At 39.8% G+C, this 19,691-nt stretch overlaps 2 protein-coding genes across 2 annotated transcripts; both read right to left on the bottom strand.

The window, feature by feature from the left end:
- Positions 1-684: 684 nt before the first annotated feature.
- atmin (ATM interactor) lies at positions 685-9,885 on the bottom strand. Its single transcript, XM_037752217.1, has 4 exons — positions 9,520-9,885; positions 5,104-5,229; positions 4,589-4,788; positions 685-4,497 (listed from the first exon to the last, which is right to left on the bottom strand). Exons 1-4 carry the CDS (start codon positions 9,817-9,819, stop codon positions 2,784-2,786), a joined length of 2,340 nt encoding a protein of 779 aa, XP_037608145.1. The 5' UTR covers positions 9,820-9,885; the 3' UTR covers positions 685-2,783.
- Positions 9,886-11,436: 1,551 nt separating this feature from the next.
- cenpn (centromere protein N) lies at positions 11,437-17,076 on the bottom strand. Its single transcript, XM_037789190.1, has 10 exons — positions 16,769-17,076; positions 16,608-16,653; positions 16,443-16,502; positions 15,279-15,352; positions 14,229-14,402; positions 14,019-14,120; positions 12,705-12,759; positions 12,428-12,537; positions 12,118-12,241; positions 11,437-11,810 (listed from the first exon to the last, which is right to left on the bottom strand). The coding sequence occupies exons 1-10, from the start codon at positions 16,937-16,939 to the stop codon at positions 11,689-11,691; spliced, it is 1,038 nt and encodes a 345-aa protein (XP_037645118.1). The 5' UTR covers positions 16,940-17,076; the 3' UTR covers positions 11,437-11,688.
- Positions 17,077-19,691: the final 2,615 nt, after the last annotated feature.

Below are 19,691 nucleotides of genomic sequence, written 5' to 3'. Positions count from 1 at the left end.
TATCAGTCCCTAATCATACTGTATGTCATGTTGGTTTCCGAAAAGGCCAGCCAGTTACTGCAACATTATTTACAACTGGGATGATGTTGTTAATTGATGCTTTATTATACTACCTCTTTGTTGTTCAGCTTCCCTGTAAAATAAGAAACAAATGATCTTAGTGGAATACTTCTATAATCAATAGAGCTGTAGTGTTAACCTAAGAAGACCAAAAATTGTCTTACCTGAATGTGCAGGTAAAATAAAATGGTTACTTAAACCCGACAAGCCAGGATTCAGTATGTCCATATTCAGTAAGACGCCACTTCATCAAGGTGAAAAGATTTAGGACAATATTATACAGTTTTATGTTGTTCTATCATAAAAAGAATAAAAGAGTCCACACACCGAAATCTCATTTAATTCAGCTCTCAGTTTCTAAGTTTGGTACAGGAGAACAGAATGTATTGCACATTGAAGAATGCATCATCAAAACATCTGTGCATTTCATTCCACTATGCTGAACTGAGAGCTGAAGTAAAGAGAGCAAGAGAGAAAGCGAGTTGACTGATTTGGGTGTGTGAACCCTTTTTGTAGGTTGTAGTTACACGCACGCCTGGCTGCTCTCTTTTTTTTTGTATTGATTGAGCACAATGTTTTTTTCTTCCTCCTTTGTTCTGTAATAAAGTGACAAAGAGCACAATATACACTTTTCCAGCAGTTTATTAAGAACATCTGTAGTGTGTAGCTTCAACAATTAATCAAGGCAACCATTAACTCTACACATATAGGCAACAGGACCTCAAATTCTGCCAAAACAAATATTTTGTGCTGGAAAAAAATATCTGCATGCAGAGAGCAAATAAAGCACTGGAACTGACACTTGAGACTGACAAGGCTTCTACATAGTTGTGTTTAAAGCAAGGCATTTCCCTGTGCCACTAAACCAGCAGGGAGAAGCTATGACGCTGCATTTCAATTCAAGAACCACAAACTAGAAGTACTAATCTCAATACAAGAAATGTTGAAATTTAACATAAGAGTTAAAATCCTTATTAACACAGGGAAAGTATCCTTAAACTGTTTGGATGTGGTGCAAAAAAATAGAGCATGTTATACTTGGGCACAGTGTCACGTTCTGTACATTCTTCAGTTTCTACAAATATCTATTAAAAGTGTAACGGCAATAAAAATAGTAAGATGGCGTCAAACCAATTCTCTTTGATAAAATGCTGCATAGCATTATTTCATGTGACAGAACAGAAATCTTTGTATAGAAACTATAGAGAACGATTAGGGACAGTCAACTATTTCATGCAAACATGATGAAAATACCAATACAGAATGGATTAAACATGCAGAGCAAAGGCAGAAAGGATGGTTTTTCACTGTGTGTTCATTTTGTGAACAATATTCTAGTGTAATTCTGATAATTATTTTAAAAACAGCAACTTGTCTGTAACAGAACTAAAGCTAATACTTGGGTTAAGGCACCAACGTAACAAAATGATCAAATAATCAAGGCCTATAGCTCTACGTTCCCAAGTAGAACACAGTCTGTGCGTGGTGCCTGTGCTTAATGAGGTAACTAGGTGCAACAGTATCATGAAATTAATGCTTTAAAAAAAATTGAAATAAATTAAAATACTGCGTCCGATTGTTAAGGGTGGTTAACTAATGATATTCAACAGGACTCCTTTCAGTCAAAATCAGGCGGTGAATATGTACAATAGCTCTGTGCTAATGTGTTTCTGTACAGTAACGTTACTGGATCACTTCAGCACAGCGTACTGCTACTGTATACACTTACACCCAGCTAATGAATAAGTCAAAGACAATGACAAGCCTAGTCTGCTTACTGACTTCAACTGACTGCTTAGCTAAAACAAAGTGTTTACACGACATCAAACTTCACAATCACATTTCAATGAAAGGTGCGCAACAACTGACAAGACATAAACAATTTTAACATGTGCCACATCTGTATGAGTAACGGTATGTTTCAGAGATGCATCTTAACGGCTTTGAGCAATGCCTTGTTCACTGTTGAAGGCTTTATGGAGTTTTATTTTGGAAAACATAAAGCTGATAAAGGTTCTCACTGGTCAAGTTTTCCACTGGCTGCAAAGCTAATTCAGAGTTTATAGTCTCGCTGCCGCTGACAAGACAACATCAACCACGCAGCCATTAGATGCACAAGCTGAGAATAGATATGTTTCTGTGCTGCTGACCACATCATGCACATTTCCAAACAGATACGTAAACTGAACGCACACTGTGATTTTCTGTACAGCTGAGATGACATTGTTTTCATGCAGCATATGCATATCTGAAAGCTGTCACACAGGGTAGCAATTGTACAAGCCTTTTTCTTTACAGCCACGCACAGCTAAAGATGTCTTCCCTTTTAAGTACAGATCTAACATTGACGAAATGTTGAGTCATTTTTTTAAACTGCTAGTTAAGACCAAACAGTGGTTACACACTGAAATATAGAAGTAAACAGACAAGACACATACAATATATTACTTTTATGTGCAAATAAATATGTAAACTGTCACAGGAGCTGATAAATCATGCCCATTGAGCTAATAAAGTGCAGCAGAGCTGTCAGGATATAAATCTGGGAAAGGCTCTGGACATGATGTCTCTAGTGGAATGTTCAAAGACATCATCGCAGACTTCCTACTGCTAAGACTGTGGTTCCGCTGGAGGACGGCGTCGACTGATTCCTCTCACAGGAGCAGGCGGACATGAGAAACCGGTACTGCGAAAGCTCAGGCAGCTTCACTAAGAGGGCTTCTTCAGCTGTTGGGTTTCTCAGGTTGTTGGAAGAGAGCACAGAGCTCCTCACATGTCTGGGTTTCCACAGAGCTGAAATGGGACTCCATATTCCACGCCACGTCGGCTGACAGGAAGTCATCCATGACCGTTTGTGTTTCGTTGCTCGTTAGGAAGAGGTGACCCAGGCCTTCTGCGTGGCAGGTCACAGTCTGTGTCTCTGTGCTGCTCAGCAGCCTTGCGTGCTCACCCTGACTCACGGGAGTCTGAGCAGAGAGACTTGTGGCAAACGAAGGGATGTCTGTCTGCGTTTCCGTGTCCGAAGACTCGGTGCTCATAGAAAAGCTTGAATGTCGTAGGATGCTGCTCAGGGGCATGTGGCTTCCGGCGCTCAGCAGGAAATTGAGGTCAGTCTGAGTTTGAGTGTCAAACAGCTCCAGGTCGCTGGCCTGGGCTCGACTTGGTCCCTCGCTTTGGTCCAGTTCGTCCATCAGGAGGAAGTCCGTCTGGGTCTGGATGTCCAGAGACTCCAGCGGTGTGTCGCCGCCCAGTCCTCCCAGCTCACTCTCCTCTGTCTGTGTCTGGATGTGCACGGCGTTGAGAAACTCTTCAAAGTCAAAGTCAATGCCGTTGTGTTGCTCCGGAACAGATCCCAGACCTGACCCGCAGCCTGCGGAGGCCTCTGTGAGCACCTGGTGGCCCGACATGCTGTCAGACAGAATATTTTCTAGGTCACTTAACAAGGTCATTGTTTGGGTCTGGTTATCTGCCATGTTGTTTGAGTTGAGCTCATCTGTCTGCACCCCAAAACACATACCACCAGCTGACTTTGAGTCCTCATATATACTGTCATCTATCTCTAGAGCTGTCTGAGTGGAGACACTGTCGAACAGGTCAGAGCACATGATGGCCTGGTCCTGAGCCTCCGATTGTGTCTGTGTCTGCCTGGTTTTGTTTGGGGGCACAGATGAGGAGGTGCAAGGAATTTGACTCTGGCTGCACTGGCTGTCTGTCTGAGCTGCGATAGAGGATGTGGCTTTTGCCCGGGAGGAGAATGTCTGGGTTTCAACACTGACTGGCAGGAGGACTTGGGCGCTCACGCTGATGTCGGTTTGGGAGCAGGACGACACAGAGGACTCGCCCACGGAGCACAACCCCATTCCCTCCCCGACCCCCACTCCCGTGGGCATTTTTGACAAGTACGATTTGTCCGTCTGAATGTTGGTGGAGGTGCTTCTTCCCCGATGTCCTGCCAGGCTGGCTGAGTCATCCGTGCATGCGATGTCCAGACTGACCTGCACCCCGGTGCTAATGGGCCCCAGGCTGGAGCGGGAAGTAGGCATGCTGTCCTTAAAGCACAAACTCTTCGCGTCAAGTTGGGGTACCACAGCTCCTTGTGGCAGGAGGTGAAGGGTGCTGACGGAGCCTTGGCTGTCTACCGCGAGCACTACAGACCTCAGAGCCCCACTTTCTGTAGACGGAAGGAGGACGGGCAGGTGGGCCAGCTGCATCACAGGAACACTGACCAATGCCATCTTGGGCTTCGGTAGGAGCAACTTCGGGAGGCTCTTACGGGGGTTGGAGCTCTGATTCACTAACTCTGGGATGTCAGAAGGGAGAGCGGTCTCTGTCAGCTCTTTACTAGCAGCCATGATCTGATAGGTTGACTCGTTGGTCTTACCCTTTTCAGAACTACTTAACAGTTTCTCCATCTTTCGCTTTTTTACGGGAGGAATTCTGTAAAGAAACAAAACAGCCAAATTAATGTTTAGCCAAACCTAAAGCAAAAGTTTCAATACAAATCACTCTGGGCTACGAAGGTACGTGCCTGTGCTCTGTAGGAATCTCGTGACCCGTCCTGTAGATATGGCCGAGTAGAGCAGCCCTGCTGGCATAGGGGCAGCCACATGTGCACTGGTAAGTCTTCCCACAGTCCTCTATGTGCCTCTTCAGGTCCCACTCTATGCTGTAGCCATTGTTGCACTTGAAGCACTTGTGTTTCTTCTCTGCGTGCATCTTCATGAAGTGCTACAATGAAACAGGTCAAAGAGCAGAGAATATATTGCATACAATTGCGTTAACCTTTTTTTACTTGAGGATTTGATTAAGTACAAGTAGGCTAATACATAACGCAAACAGTATTTAGTATCGATCAACACACAGCAGTAGAAAAGCATGTGAGTATAAATACACTATACCTATTACATCGTTCCTGTAATATTGAGTTTTATCCTATTTAATGCTGAGTAATACATTAGGAGCTCTTCCCCAGAACAGAGACCTCGTAATTTTATTCCATTGATCGCATGGATAGGATTACAGATCATTGGAGGAAAGACTTACTTGTTTAACCAGGGAGAACTGGGAGAAGGGTCTGTTAGGCCCCCTGGGACAACCCTCAACGGGACAGCAGTAAAGCTTCTGGGAGCCCTTCATCTCTTTTCTGACCGTAGGATTGACAATCCCATCCTGAGGGTGACGATGCCAGCGAAAGACAAAAGAGAGAGGTCAAAGCAGAGAAATATTAACACTTTGTATGTTTATATCATACCGTTACTCAGCATGGCTTAAAGCAAGTATATGATCAGCATAAATACAAGCAACCGACAGAAAGGCCTGTAGTGCTCTCCAGTAATTTTAAGAGATTGAGGAAGTTTTAAATTAGCAATCAACAGGTTTACCTTGGATCATGATTTTAGCTGATAAACTGAGGTTTTACTTAACAATGTTTCTTACAGTAACTGCTGTAAAAGGCACTCAATGTCAGCTATGCTGTAGTGCACAACTACAAAATCTTTTTATACCATTTTCTTTCATATTTCAAAAGGCATCATTATGACTAGAAAATATAAGTGATGGTTGTATGTTGCCTTGCTTTCCTTAGTCAGTGTTAGGGTTGCACAATTAATTGAAATTTTATCGAAAACACAATATGGTCGGAAGGAGGTGCAATATTTGTTAAAGACATGGACTTGGACTTGCATTTATATATTTAAAAAGGTAAAATGTGTTGCAAAATACCATTTTTAATTAAATATTGTCATGCTGCAGAGATGATGCTGCGGGTGCCTGGTCCTCATAATCTACAGACTTCAGAAAACATCTTTGTTTGGTACAGACCCCAGCAAAAATTACACTATAATCATTTAAATATGTATTTCAATAAAAAAGAAAATAATTATGTAAAAATTGCCATACACTCTTTTATCGCAAAAACATATTGCAATTGCAATATTAGTCAAAATAATTAAATATTTTTCAAAATCGTGCAGCCCTAGTCAGTGTAGGTAAATATGATAATGTGTTTTAAAAATGTAACCTTAATCAAGAAACCACATTTCTTGGCTCTGCTTTACACAAATAAAAAAATAATTAATGAGCTTGCTTGGCAGTACATAACCATTTGCTGTACCACTGCTTCTCTTTAATCCCAAGGCTGACTCTCTAAAGCATCTGTCAGCAAGCCAATGGATAGCATACGTCTTACAGAAAATAGCACCTGCTCTGAATGTGCATTGCATGGTGAAAACAGATAAAACCACCACATCCCATAACAGTCATTAACGCTGCAGCCTTCCAGTGGTCAAGGTCACCTCCATCTGCTGTTAACACTGGAGGGAGCGGAACAGCTGAAGCTGACAAACACCCTCTGGTTTATCCTAAGGAGTTAGCACGAACAGACATCTTTCTAACAATGGATGTTCTTACAGTTGGCTTCGGCTACATCATTTGGTCGTAGGCTGGAGCCTGAGTCACGTCAAGGCATTATTAGTCATCAGTCAGTAGCTGGCTGTGGCCCAGAAGAAATAGGTCATGATTCACTGTCTTTGCCACACCAGGGTCAGTCCACGGTCTTTTAAGTGACCATTGCCGAGGTTATTTATTTTGTCTGGGAGGCTGTTCAATACAGATTAATAGTGGTTCTTCTAATAGTGCTTGTGGGTCAGTGTTATGGATAGAAAGACAGCTAAAAGCCAAGCCCCTAAGTCACATTAAACTTATGAAAGGAGTCTGAACTGGGCTGAGTGAACAAATTCATACAATGCATCACAACCAGTAAGAAACAGGTAGTGAGTGAGTGATCAGCAAATACATTACTTCTGTGCAATGATGCAGTAGAGGCACAGCGGTGTCACGGTGGACGTAATAAAAGCACACATCGTGTCTCACATGATGTCTCATTCTTGCAGTCGGACTTCATGAATAATGCAGAGGAAGCATACTGAGTGAGCTTTTTCAGAGCTTGAGTCATCGTGTCAAACAGAATATCATTACCACTGCTGACACAAGTTTTACTAAGCTCTGGATTAAAAACAACTTCCTTTTCTCAGTTTACGCCCCTTAAAGACACAATCTGTGACGCAAGTGTGGCTGAGCAATGAATATCAAAAAAAACACAGGATTGGAATCTGCTTTTATTCTCAAAGTGACCGACAAGGATTTTAAAACAAGGATGAATGAACATGAACAGAATAGGCTATCAAAGTTATCTGTAGCTCTTAAAGCAGCAGTAGGTAGAATTTGAGTAGATATGATTACAATAAGTTATTTTGAGAAAGTTTGTGACCCTGCAGCCATGTTGAGATCAGTTGAGGAAATACCAAGCACCGCCCACCAGCCGGAGCATACTTTCTCATTTTACAGCTAAACAGTTCACTACAAGATGTTTCTGAAAACATTTTATGTGAGAAATAGGCATTACAGTAACAGGATATTGATTCATATTTAATCAGCGCTGCCTAGTTTGACCGTTTGATCAGAGTTTGTGAGTGATTAGGCTCGTTCGAGATGAACTGCACCTCGCCTGGAAAGTACAGGAGAACAGGCGGCAGCAGCAGGGGGCGGTGACAAAAGGCTGCAGTCAAGTCGGACAGTTTCCAGCCGTTTCGAGCAGCCTTCAAAAAATGTACAGGAAGTCACAGAAAAAGTGACTTATTAACAGATGAAACCTTCAGTGCACAACATGAGACTGATACAATCTAGCGTTAAATATTACAATTACACAGAAGGTTGTGACTTTCTACAACACGTGGTGTTTGCTGTCAAAACTAAGAGCCAATCAGCTCTTTGATCAGGAGCGAGCCAGGCATCTCCCATCATGCTCTGGGTCTTACAGTCGGTGGAGAGCAACTGCAGCGCCTGGCTCTAAAAACTGCGGCCGCCTCGATCTCGTGAGGTTATCGTTGCCCACGTGTGCATGACGTCAGAGCAAGTCGGCATCAAGTCGGACACAAATCTAACCGGCATGCATTGCGCGGGGATCGCCGGTGATTGATTCTGCGCATGCATGGCTCATCTCGAACGAGCCTATTGACAGCTGCCTCCGTTGAATGAACAGCCAATAGGAACGCTCTCTCCCTGAAATGACCTGTGATTGGCCAGAGTCTCCCGTCACGAGCTAGATTTTATAAAACCTGAAAACAGAGCTATTAGGAGGAGCAGAAGTCTAGTTATCTCTCAGAACACTTGAATTACAATATGCTGAAAGGTTATTATGGAGTTTTTGTCCAATGATGCCAAAAAATATACTGCCTACTGCAGGTTTAAAGGTTTGCTTACACCAGTAATATTTATGCATTGGCAATCTCCTTCTGGAAGGAGAGTCCAGAGTCTGAGGTGTAGGACATCCTGCCTCAGGAACAGCACGTACCCTGATGCCATAAGGCACCTCAACTCTAATGCATAGGCTCTTTGCAGGAAGAAATAGAGCTCCAGTCAACACGCAGCTAGGAATGTTTTGCACTGGACACTTTAGGAGAAGTTGCAATAGCACAAGGCTCTTCACAGTATTTTAGCATTTTATTGGTCTGAATGATTGTATAAATATAGGTGGTTGTCTTCTATGTTTTTTACATGTGTGTGCCTTTGTCTTTTGTCTGTTTTTAGTGAGCACTGCACCGAAACAAATTCCAATCAACTGTGGGTTGACATGGCAATCAAATTATTGATTGACTGATAAAAAAGAGGCATATATTTAAATGACTGACTAAGTCACAGACTCAAAAATATACCTGACTGACTGTAGCTCTTCTAACTGGGCCACATGAACTACTTATTCTAATTCAAATTCACACATTCACCTATTGGAACAAAGAGCTTAGTCTATTTGCAGGACAAAAGACTGCCTTTCTCAGCAAAGAACTTCATTCATGGAGGGGGGAGACAGTGAAATACTGCCCTCCCACTAAAAACAGCCCAGTCCAGTGAGGACACAAGAACCAGGATCAAAAGTAAGACTTCATGATTTGTGTGCCTTAGGGTGTTGTCTGTGTTTTATTTATTTATTTATGTTTTGTTTTGTTTTTTCCTTTCACTACTTATGTTCTTTGTATTTGCTTGTCTCCATTTTTGTTTGCCCTTAGTTCCTATAGTATTGTCTGTTTTTGTTGATGAGGCATGATACACACCAAACAGAAGTCTGTATCACTGACATGCACATGCTTCCTAATAAACATATTTGAAACAAAAGTAAGACTTTGGTCCAAATGCTTTAGTGACTGTTTAGTATTGGCAGTAGACTGTGTATATTAGACAGGTTTATTCACTAGAGCACACCAAACAGATACTCCCCAAATTCCTGACCACATCCACAAACAGCCCATAAGGCCAAAACAGCTGTAGCCAGATGTTAAGTGAGCTAAAACCAAGTTGTTATGGATGACTTGCGTTTTCCAGCTGCATGACACGACAATGAGTTAGCCAGGTTAGCATTGCAGTAACCATACCAACATGAAGCAGGTGTTTAGTGAGCAGGTTTACCTTTATCCTGTGAGACTTCACCAGATGCATGTTCAGTGCAGGTGAGTTGGGCAGGATCTTGCCACATCCCTGCACGGTGCAGAGGATGTTCGTCCTCACTTCTTGGCTCAGCTCCGTGATGCTGGGTCTGATTATTATCTCCCGTGACTGCGACAGAGATGAAGAGTCGAGGCATTTGGGACTGTCTTTAGTAGTAGCGTTATCTCTGTTGTTCGTCCTGCTCGTCGCAGAGGCAGCCATGTTTCTATGTTGACAGTCTGTTGGTGTTTGTGCAGAGAGATCCAGCAGCAGCAGCAGCATTCAGTGGACACGAGGACATTTCCGTCCCTCAGCTTTGCCTGAAAGGCTGCGATGCGTTGCCAGGACTTACGTCACATCCGGTGTAATATCGTACTACCCGTTTTACAAAATAAAGTTTATCATCCGGCTTTAGTTTTCCCATAGAGTGCTCCAGACCAGGAATGACGTATATATATATATATAATAATATATATTTAATATATAACAATATATATATTTAATATATAATAATATTTATATAATAAAAAAAAAAAAAAAAAAAAAAAAAATATATATATATATATATATATATATATATATATACAGTATATATTATTATATCGTACTACCGTTTTACAAAATAAAGTAAAAACCTTAGTTGCCTTAGTTTTCCTTTTTTATAGTAGTAGTCAGAACTTTATTTCAACAAGACATGTACAAAAGAGTATAGGGATTACAAAGAAACAGCACAAAAAAAACTTAATGCCAGAGGAGTTCAATGTCCATTCATTGTAAGTCTTTTCAGAGTTCAAGAAAATGTACTTCCTTTAGAATATTGAGAGACTTTGCAGCTTTTTGTTTTTTGACATTTTCAAGTAAGGTGCCGTACTGCTTGAGTTCAACAAGAAACCGACAAAAGCAGGGTTTGGAGTCAGACCATTTCAGTTTGTGGATATGGAATTTACCAACAATAATCAGAAGCTGAGCACCTTTCTATCGGAACCAGCATTAACTTTTTCAGCAATTTGAGCTACAGTAGCTCTTCTATTGGATCGGGCAACACGGGCCAGCCTTCGCTGCCCATGTGCATTAATGAGCCTTGCGTCTGACCCTGTCGCCGGTTCACTGGTTTTCCTTCCTTGGACCACTTTTGGTAGGTCCTGACCACTGCAGACCGGGAACATCCCACAAGAGCTGCAGTTTTGGAGATGCTCAGATCCAGTCGTCTAGCCATCACAATTTGGCCCTCCTCAGAGTCGCTCAATCCTTACACTTGCCCACTTTTTCTGCTTCCAACACAAAGTTCAAAGTTCAAAATGTTCACTTGCTATCTAATATATCCCACCCACTGCCATTGTAACGAGATAATTAATGTTATTCACTTCACCTGTCAGTGGTGTTAATGTTATGGCTGATTTCTGTATATCAACTCACAAAAAAACAACTAAAATTTGATTTGATAATTTTATTACTGGGCTCTTCCAGACATTTCAAATTGTTTTTTTAATAAAAAGAATAAAAATAGACCTCCTGCTGTTCACTATAAAGTGCCACATTTCTCATGTTTAAGCACCGTTTGAATGTTTAGGAAGGAGGTGCACTTGGATGGAAATGGTGACACAGACGTGCCATGGGAATTTCAAAAGAAAAGCGCATCTTAAAGATGACAATATATAATCAATGCTTTCTCTTTGCATCGATGAGATTGGATCGTTGATATTGAATCGATATATAAATCCATATTGATGTATCATTACACCCCTAGAAGTTAGTTTACTAAAGTTCACTTCCAGCAGACCTTTCACAAGCCAATACTCCACGACACATTTTTGTAACACTAAAAAAAATACTGAAAAAAGATGGAAAGATGACTACAGTGTGGGATGAAATGACATGAAGAGAATACAAGCTACAAACTTCAAGAGTATTATAAATCCTGCTTTTATATTTAATATGGACATATACAACATTTCATGGCAGTAACATTCTTTCACTTAAACACCAACAAAAGATAATAAAATGACAATTATCTATAATCAACTACTGACATGTTTGCAACTGTAGGAGGAAAGAAAAGAAAAATTAAAAACACAAAGACAGGGTCTTGAACAAGGAGATCAATGATAGAATGGTAAAAGCAAACCCTGGTGGACTAGACATGGCAGGCCATCAGTTCTGTGGTTGGCGCGTCTTGTTAGATGGACCAGGGCCATTGTCTGTGATGACAAAAGAATTCCTTCCTTTTCGGGGGATAGATGAGAGCAGAGGAGTGACAGGGGTGGAGGCAATTCCTGTAAAATATATATAAAAAAACATTAAATTAGTGGAACTGATTTAAGAAAAAAAATTTAATCACAATTATATATGAATTTATTGACATTTTTAAAAGATGTCATAAATAATTCAAGAACAGAGGGGAACAAATAAACACTTTGAATGCACTGACCATTACAGTGGAGATATGTCCTCTAGTGTGTGTGCCCTCTTGTGGTCATTTATGGAATTGCCAGGATTATGAAACATTCATTCAATTGTTTTAATGTTAGTATAATTCCCTTCCTAAAACACACATGGCCATGTCTAACACATTCTTGGTACCTGAAGATGCACAGTGTCTGAGTGACTCCAGGAGGTTGGTGCTGGCAAATTTGACAACGCATCTGAAGGGCTCCTCCCTCTCGGTCATGGTCTTATTTGTTTGGTCTCTGAATTTGGTCTCCAGCTGGTGAAAGAACACAAAATATAAATCAGATGATCATAGCACCAGGTGATACCAACCCCTTTCATCTTTGAACTGATATAGTGAGACAGCAAGTTATGCCCTTTGTTTCTTTGACTTTGATACCAATCTATTAAAACTGACCTGCTGAAATTCTGTATTTTAAAACACAAGCATGCCTCAGGATACCTTGTACACTGCAGACTGGAGCTGAGGTAACATCCCACCACCGAAGGCCTCCGAGGCCATCCGAAGTCTTTTTGCTGCAGGCCCAGCTTGTTCTCTTACTATGTGTGGGTCTGTAAATAGAAAGAAAGCCAAATAAATAAAACCGCAATGCAGAATTCTACCAGAAGTACACATTAAGGCCAAATACATTAAGCTAAACAAACAATGTTAGTATGTGCAATCATATAAAAAAATCTTAAAACAGCTTTGCTCAGATCAAATGATTTGATAAACATACTTGAGATAGTTTTGTTACTTTCTGCAAGAGGACTGGGATGCTTGGTTGGAAACACCTAGAAACAAAAAACAAAATAAAACAAAATAAACATCAGTTCAATCTTTTTGTAAACTATCTTCCACAGCTGGGCTTTTCACAAGAAAACCCTCATCTAGGGTTATAATAAGTTAACACGGTTAACGGCTAAGTTAACTCATTACACACCGTCAAATCGTCAAGTCCTTGAGGGCTCTCTCGCAGAAATGTTGAGCCCTTTATGAACACTTTCCATAAGTCTGCATCATTGCAGACTTTGCCTGAGGGAATTACCCACAATTCATAGCGTTGTGACGTTAAACACAGGGTTACCACAGTTCCCAGGGGAAGATAAATAAGGAAGACGGCACATGGGTGTCATGAATATTCAAATTTACACAAAAACATTAACATTAAAGGTTTAAGTTGGTACATAAAAAAAAACAACACATGAAATCAAAGGAATGCAAGTATTATACTATGTTACACACCTGGTTTATTCATCACCCATTTCTTTTCAATTTTGCTTAATGAAGTTTGACAAAAACAAGCAAATAGATTTTTTGACAGTTGCCTCTGGTCTAGTAAGGCAAGAGCCTGGAAGACGTTTAAATAGGCAGTAAAGACGTAAAATAAAAACCCACAATTGGCATCGTCAAGGTAACGCGATATGTTCCTGTAAAGTGCTGTCCAATTCATTTTTTTATACCATTTCAGGCCCTTGCAGCCTCTCACACTCAACCATTTACCAGGTGACGTCAGTCAAGTCCCTGAGGGTTCAGGGCTTAAGGCCTTAGGGGGGCATTGAGATTGGGCCAAAGATATTTTGCAAGTGCAAAGGTCCACCATGAAACAGGAAATATATATATATATATATATATAGACACAGTATATACTGTATTTATGTATACTGTAACACCTTTGACAGAAGTTTCATGGTAAAGGTCTAAATAGGGACGACAACAATGAGTGATGCTTTTCACAATTCAGTGTTAGGATTGTAAAAGTGTTGTGTTATTAAATATTAAATATAGGGATAAATCCTGCCACTACTACAAAAAGGTAAAGATCTAAGTGTAGTTAAGGTGCATAAAAGGTGAACATTGCAATTTACATTTTTCCTCAACAGGTGTTCATCGAGGGTCAATAACATAATAAAGATAAGTTTACTCTTCAGTTCAGGATGGCAGAGTTCAGCAACAGGACAATTTTAAACGCTCCAATGCTTATCAGCAATGTTTGATTAAATGACAGGGCACACAGAGCTTTGTATGGCGTGTGTAGTTAGAAATGACTTACCTGTTGATATTGCCTCATCAGCAGGTCCCTAATGGCAGTGAATTTCCGTCCACTCAGGTTAGCATCCTTGAGAGTTTGATATCTGGTGGCCATAGACACGGCCTGCAAAATACATCACTCTCTTAGAGGGGAATGGAAAGACAGAAAAAAACTGCAACCTGGCAACTGTACGAACAATGTCATGGATTAAATATTAAACTCAACCCTCACCTGGGAAAACAGGGGCTTTTGCTTTGCAGTCATGCTGGTCACAAAGACATAAGGGGTTTGAAGATAGTGAACAGCATATGTTGGTTTCAGGTGGTTGGGCCGAGAGAAGGTGTTTCCCCATGCAATCCGAATCCATACAGCCTCATCTGTGTGCTTCTTTATCTTGACAGACACCTTGAATATAATGTCAAAAGCATACTTGTAATATAGGATGTTAAACACAGAGAAGCCCATACAATGACTTTCAATGATGCAACTACATAATTAGTAAGGCTGTCAAAGTTAATGCAATAACAATGTGTTAACGCAAATTTGTTTTAACGTTACTAATTTCTTTAACGCATTAACGCAACTTGTGATTTTTAGGTTGTAGCGGGCTCAGTTTTAAAATTAGAGTGAAGATACTGACATCACAGAAAACCTAAGAAATCCATTTGTACCAACCATGTCATACTAGCTTGTCGTGAAGGAGGCTAAATAACGCTCCAAACTTACGCTAAATTTTGGCGAGGAAAAACTGGCATGGCCATTTCCAAAGGGGTCCCTTGACCTTTGACCTCAAGATATGTGAATGAAAATGGGTTCTATGGGTACCCACGAGGCTCCCCTTTACAGACATGCCCACTTTATGATAATCACATGCAGTTTGGGGCAAGTCATAGTCAAGTCATCACACTGACACACTGACAGCTGTTGTTGCCTTTTGGGCTTGAGTTTGCCATGTTATGATTTGAGTATATTTCTTATGCTAAATGCTGTACCTGTGAGGGTTACTGGACTGTATTTGTCATTGTTTTGTTTTAATTGATTTCCAATAATAAATATATTCATATATATGCATAAAGCAGCATATTTGCCCACTCCCATGTTGATAAGAGTATTAAATACTTGACAAATCTCCCTTTAAGATACATTTTGAACAGATTAAAAAAAATGCGAGATTAACTATGGACAATAATGCGATTAATATAATTAAATATTTTAATCAATTGACAGCCCTAATAATTAGTACGATTTTGTAACTTAGGGGAAGAGGAATATCTGGCTTACATGTCTCAAGAGCTCTCTGAGGTGAGATTTAAATTGTTCCTTGAACTGGGTCAGCTCTACAGAGTCAGCATCATCTGGAAAACAGAGAAACATGATAAACAAACATTAGAGGGAAAATATGGGTCTGAATAGTCAAAGGGACTGTTTGTAACTTCTTATAAGTATAAATCAATCCGGGTCAGTGTCCCATGCGCGCTCGCGTGTGGCTACGCTGTTCAGACTCAGACTCCAACACAAACTACACGGAAGCACCAAAACCGCAAAGTTATATCGTAGTGAAGCCTGTCTGTTAAGCAGTGTTGGCCGCGATCGGAGGACGCGGGGGAGACCGTAGCTTTGGTCTCCAGGGCCAGAGTCTCTGATGTACTCTGCTAGCCTGCCTTCACTCACACCGCGCACGTTCTCGCCCTCTTGCTCCACTTCTACACATACATGCGCGCACACTCCTCACTGCAGAAGAGTTAGTTTAGCTCTGAGAATATCTAGTGAATGTACAGCGGACGTTTGTGCAGAAATAAATGCTGCAGCTCCTCCAGACCAACAGAGGTTTCCCATGTCTTGTGAAGTGAAGGGGCTCCGCAGCGAGTTACGTTATCGTCTCCGACCGGGGCTATGGTGTCTCCCCTGTTCCATCCTACCGCGGTCGGGAGGCTGAGGCAGGAAAAGCCAACACTAGGATCAGCAGTGATTCATGGAGAGACCTTCGTCTGGTCAGCTATCATTACTGCCAAGCAGGTGAAATATAGAGTGATATTGTGGTTTTAGCTGACGTGTGTCGCCTTACTGTTTTGACGGATGCTCGCTCACATTCAGGTAGCGCGTGCACACGGGCGAGCACGAGCAACAGGATGCTGACTTTCGTTGACTTAATGGCCACAGATGTCGCTGTAACAACCAATTTCTTATTCTTACAAACAGTCCCTTTAACTCAACTTTATCATAATAGCTTTTAATTGCCTGGAACAAACAGATAAATACTGTGTGTGTGACACAATGAGCACAAATGTTAACCTTGCTTTAAAGCTGTAAAACTCAGCAGGTTAGCGTTAGTTGACTGATTAAAGTCACCAAACTTTGAACCAGAAAGAAAGCCCTGATCCCTCCAGCAGCTGTAGTGTTTGGTTAGACTTCCAGCCCTCCAGGTGTGTGTGTGTCTTAACATACCTTCAGGGTCTGTGAGCTGGAAGGCATACCACATCCCCTGGTTTGGATTGTCCATGACATCTGAGAGACACAAGAAGTGTTATTGGATTGGCATTATATGATGTATAACATTAGCTGCAAGTTGCCATGGAGCTACTCTAGTCCAAATAACTTCACTTGACTTACATATCATCTCCAGTTCTGTGAGGTGATTCGTTGACAGCTCATTTTCCTGTACAGAGAACAAGCATTTTGATAAAGAACATGTTGTTAGATAGTTTAACTAATGTTACACTGCATATTTAACACAACAACAGCGTATATTTCAGGGAATAGTGCCCTCTTACCTCGCTGATGGCTAGAAATTGTTCCGTTAAGACCCATTTAGTCTGAGTAACATCCAGAGACTGCAGCTGTTTCTCAGTCAGACGACCCCACTTCTCCAGCGTTGCTCTCAGCATCTGAGACGGTATCCGTCTCATGAGTCTCTGCAGTAAACGCTTCATCGATTCATCCATCCTTCCTCACACAGTTAGGATATCTACTGATAGTTTCTGAGTTGAATTAAACCGCTGTGCTCCGTGCAAACTGGACGGAGCACCAGAGAGTAGCAGGAAGACAAAACAATACAAACAAACCGCCGACAAACACAGCACACGAATTGACCAATCAGATGACAGGATATCGTGACGCACTTCCGGCTCCCTTTAGCGCCCTCTGTTGTGTTGGAGTGGTAGTACTCTTTGGTACTCAAATTTACAAACAACATGGCTCATAGATCATTATATTAGAGTAAAAGGACAAGGTGCATACAGAACAAGAACAGATAAAATATGTAAAATTATACATGACCATATTTTTTATGCTAAATGCAGTACTTATGAAGGTTTCTGGACAATATTTGTCATTGTTTTGTGTTGTTAATTAATTTCCAATAATAAATATGTTCATACACTTGCATAAAGCAAGCATATTTACTCACTCCCATGTTGATAAGAGTATTAAATACTTGACAAATCTCTCTTTAAGGTACATTTTGAACAGATAAAAATGATTAACTATGGACAGTAATGCAATTGATATAATTAAATATTTTAATCAATTGACAGCCCTTATAATTAGTAAGATTTTGTAACTTAGGGGAAGAGGAATATCTGGCTTACATGAAAATAATAATAAAATTAAATTAAGGGCTAGGGCTGTACCTGTAATTCATATTCTTCTATTATACTAAGACGTTTCAAAGCATTTTTGTTTTTCATGACTTTAAGGATTTTTATGTTAGAAAGAAACTCAGAATGAAATGCATTAAACCTAGGTTTCACTTTCATATACTTGGATTTGTGCAAATACAATTTTCCAAGAATGAGAATGTTATTCACCAGAAAGTCCTCTTTGTAATTGTCCATGACAAGTCCATAAACAATGTGACCCACAATTTAGTAACAACTGCACAGCAATGCATTCTTTCTTATTGATCTTATTGAATTTAAATTCTCGCGAAGTTCCACATTCACAAGTGTAAATTTACCAAAAAAAAGCCTGACTTCTTTGTATTTATGAAAGAAATGGATCTATATCTGTCAACAATTTCTTCCTCACAAAACAAAAAAAGCAATGAAAACAATGAATGTATGCAATATCTTTAAAGTCTTTAAGTGAAATTATTATCTTCTTATCTTCTTTTAATTTTTAATTTTATGTTGGTTTTGTTTCATTTCTGTTGTCCTTTTATGTTTGGCACAGCTCTTTGTTAATATTTTTGCTATGCTTCGTCTGTATGTAAATTATTTTAATGTTTTCTGCTGTTACTATGTATACTGTCATTTTGAAATAAAAACAAAATAAAAAAAAAACTGCACAGTGGTGGAAGAAGTATTCAGACCCTTTACTAACACAAAACAAAACAAAAAACAATACAACAATTTAAAAATATTTAATTAGGCTACTAGAAAAAGAAGTATTGCCAGTAAATGTAAGCTACTTAAGGTAACTAATGAAAGTACTGGTTCTGCAGTAAAATGTACCCTGTGGCACAAGATTTTGTCTTTATTTCAAAACAATATACAAATGTAATACAGAACAACTGCAATACAGTAACAAGCATTAGACATATGACATACAGTATACCAGGGGTTAAGGGGTAACAAAAATGATATTATGAAAAAAAAAATCAGCAGTTTTGGACAATTATAAAATGTACATATATCAAGAGTCTTTAAGGCTTTTGGGTTTGTAGAGTGCTGAATATATTGTATATATTGTTGCATCTCATTTATAAACACTTTAAATAAAGGTTTTCTGTTAGAGAATTGACTTTTGTGAATGTGAAATTTTGCTAAGATATTATATATATAACATGCAGACATCATAAAACCAAACAACACATCTTTGTATAGTAATGAAAAATGAACAGAAAAAAAATGAAGGAATAAAAATAAAAGAATGAGGACAACTCTAAAACAAGTGTATGGTTGTTTCACCATCAAGTCCACAGAAAAATAAATTAATATCAATGTAATTTCGTATTATTTTCAAATAATGTTTTGCTGGATGGCACCGATGGAGACGTTTGAAACATACATCTCGAGGTTTGTTTGTGATCAAGTATCTTGAAGATAAGATCAAAACGTTTTTCCACCGGACACTGGAGACAAACAAAGACAAGATTGTTAATAGCCTACCAATGTATTAAAACATGTTACTGTAAAGCAAATTAGCTAGTTTCAACTCGGGATCAGGTTCCCAAAGGGTCATAAATCTGAGGGATTGTGAGATAATTAATGGGAGGGGAAAGTAGAAGAAACACAAGTCGTTTTTTTTTTTAACGTTTCAGTATTCTTTGATTTTCTTATGAAATGTTTGATAATTTGAAGTTATTTGAATGAAACCAAGTTTAGAGGTGAAATGCCTCTTCTTCGTCAATCTTAATGAAAAGTAACTACTTGTTATTATAGATTTAAAATAAATTTAGTGGATTAAGTGCAGTATTTCCCTCAGGGAGATATACTGCACCCTTTATATTTTACCATTGTTGAGATACATTTAAAATATTATTTATACTCTGCTGCTTCTCTTTTTCTCTGATGCTGATAAGAAATATGCTAACTGTTAAAATTGTTCACATGATCCAATCCAGTCCAGTCACCATGAAACCCATTAGTTAGGTTAAGGTCACACTGGACCCTTTGTCCACTAGACTGGAACAGTGCAGCAGCAGGGCCATCATCTCTGATCAAAAGCAGTGGAATCATGCAAATCAAGCATTGA

Source organism: Sebastes umbrosus, chromosome 2 (assembly GCF_015220745.1).
Source record: "Sebastes umbrosus isolate fSebUmb1 chromosome 2, fSebUmb1.pri, whole genome shotgun sequence".
Taxonomy (NCBI): domain Eukaryota; kingdom Metazoa; phylum Chordata; class Actinopteri; order Perciformes; family Sebastidae; genus Sebastes; species Sebastes umbrosus.
Note: the sequence above shows the minus strand (reverse complement) of the source record. Positions and strands in the feature narration are given on the sequence as shown.

Bases quoted from the DNA above. Each gene is read 5' to 3' on its own strand.
- atmin (XM_037752217.1), bottom strand. From the start codon at position 9,819: ATGCTGCTGCTGCTGCTGGATCTCTCTGCACAAACACCAACAGACTGT. The intron at 5,230-9,519 runs GTAAACCTGCTC...CGTCACCCTCAG, and splicing joins TGAAGTCTCACAGGATAAAG to GATGGGATTGTCAATCCTAC. The intron at 4,789-5,103 runs GTAAGTCTTTCC...GTTTCATTGTAG, and splicing joins AGTTCTCCCTGGTTAAACAA to CACTTCATGAAGATGCACGC.
- cenpn (XM_037789190.1), bottom strand. From the start codon at position 16,939: ATGGATGAATCGATGAAGCGTTTACTGCAGAGACTCATGAGACGGATA. The intron at 14,121-14,228 runs GTGAGGGTTGAG...TGTATTTTGCAG, and splicing joins AAAAGCCCCTGTTTTCCCAG to GCCGTGTCTATGGCCACCAG. The intron at 12,242-12,427 runs GTATCCTGAGGC...TTCTTTCACCAG, and splicing joins TCCAGTCTGCAGTGTACAAG to CTGGAGACCAAATTCAGAGA.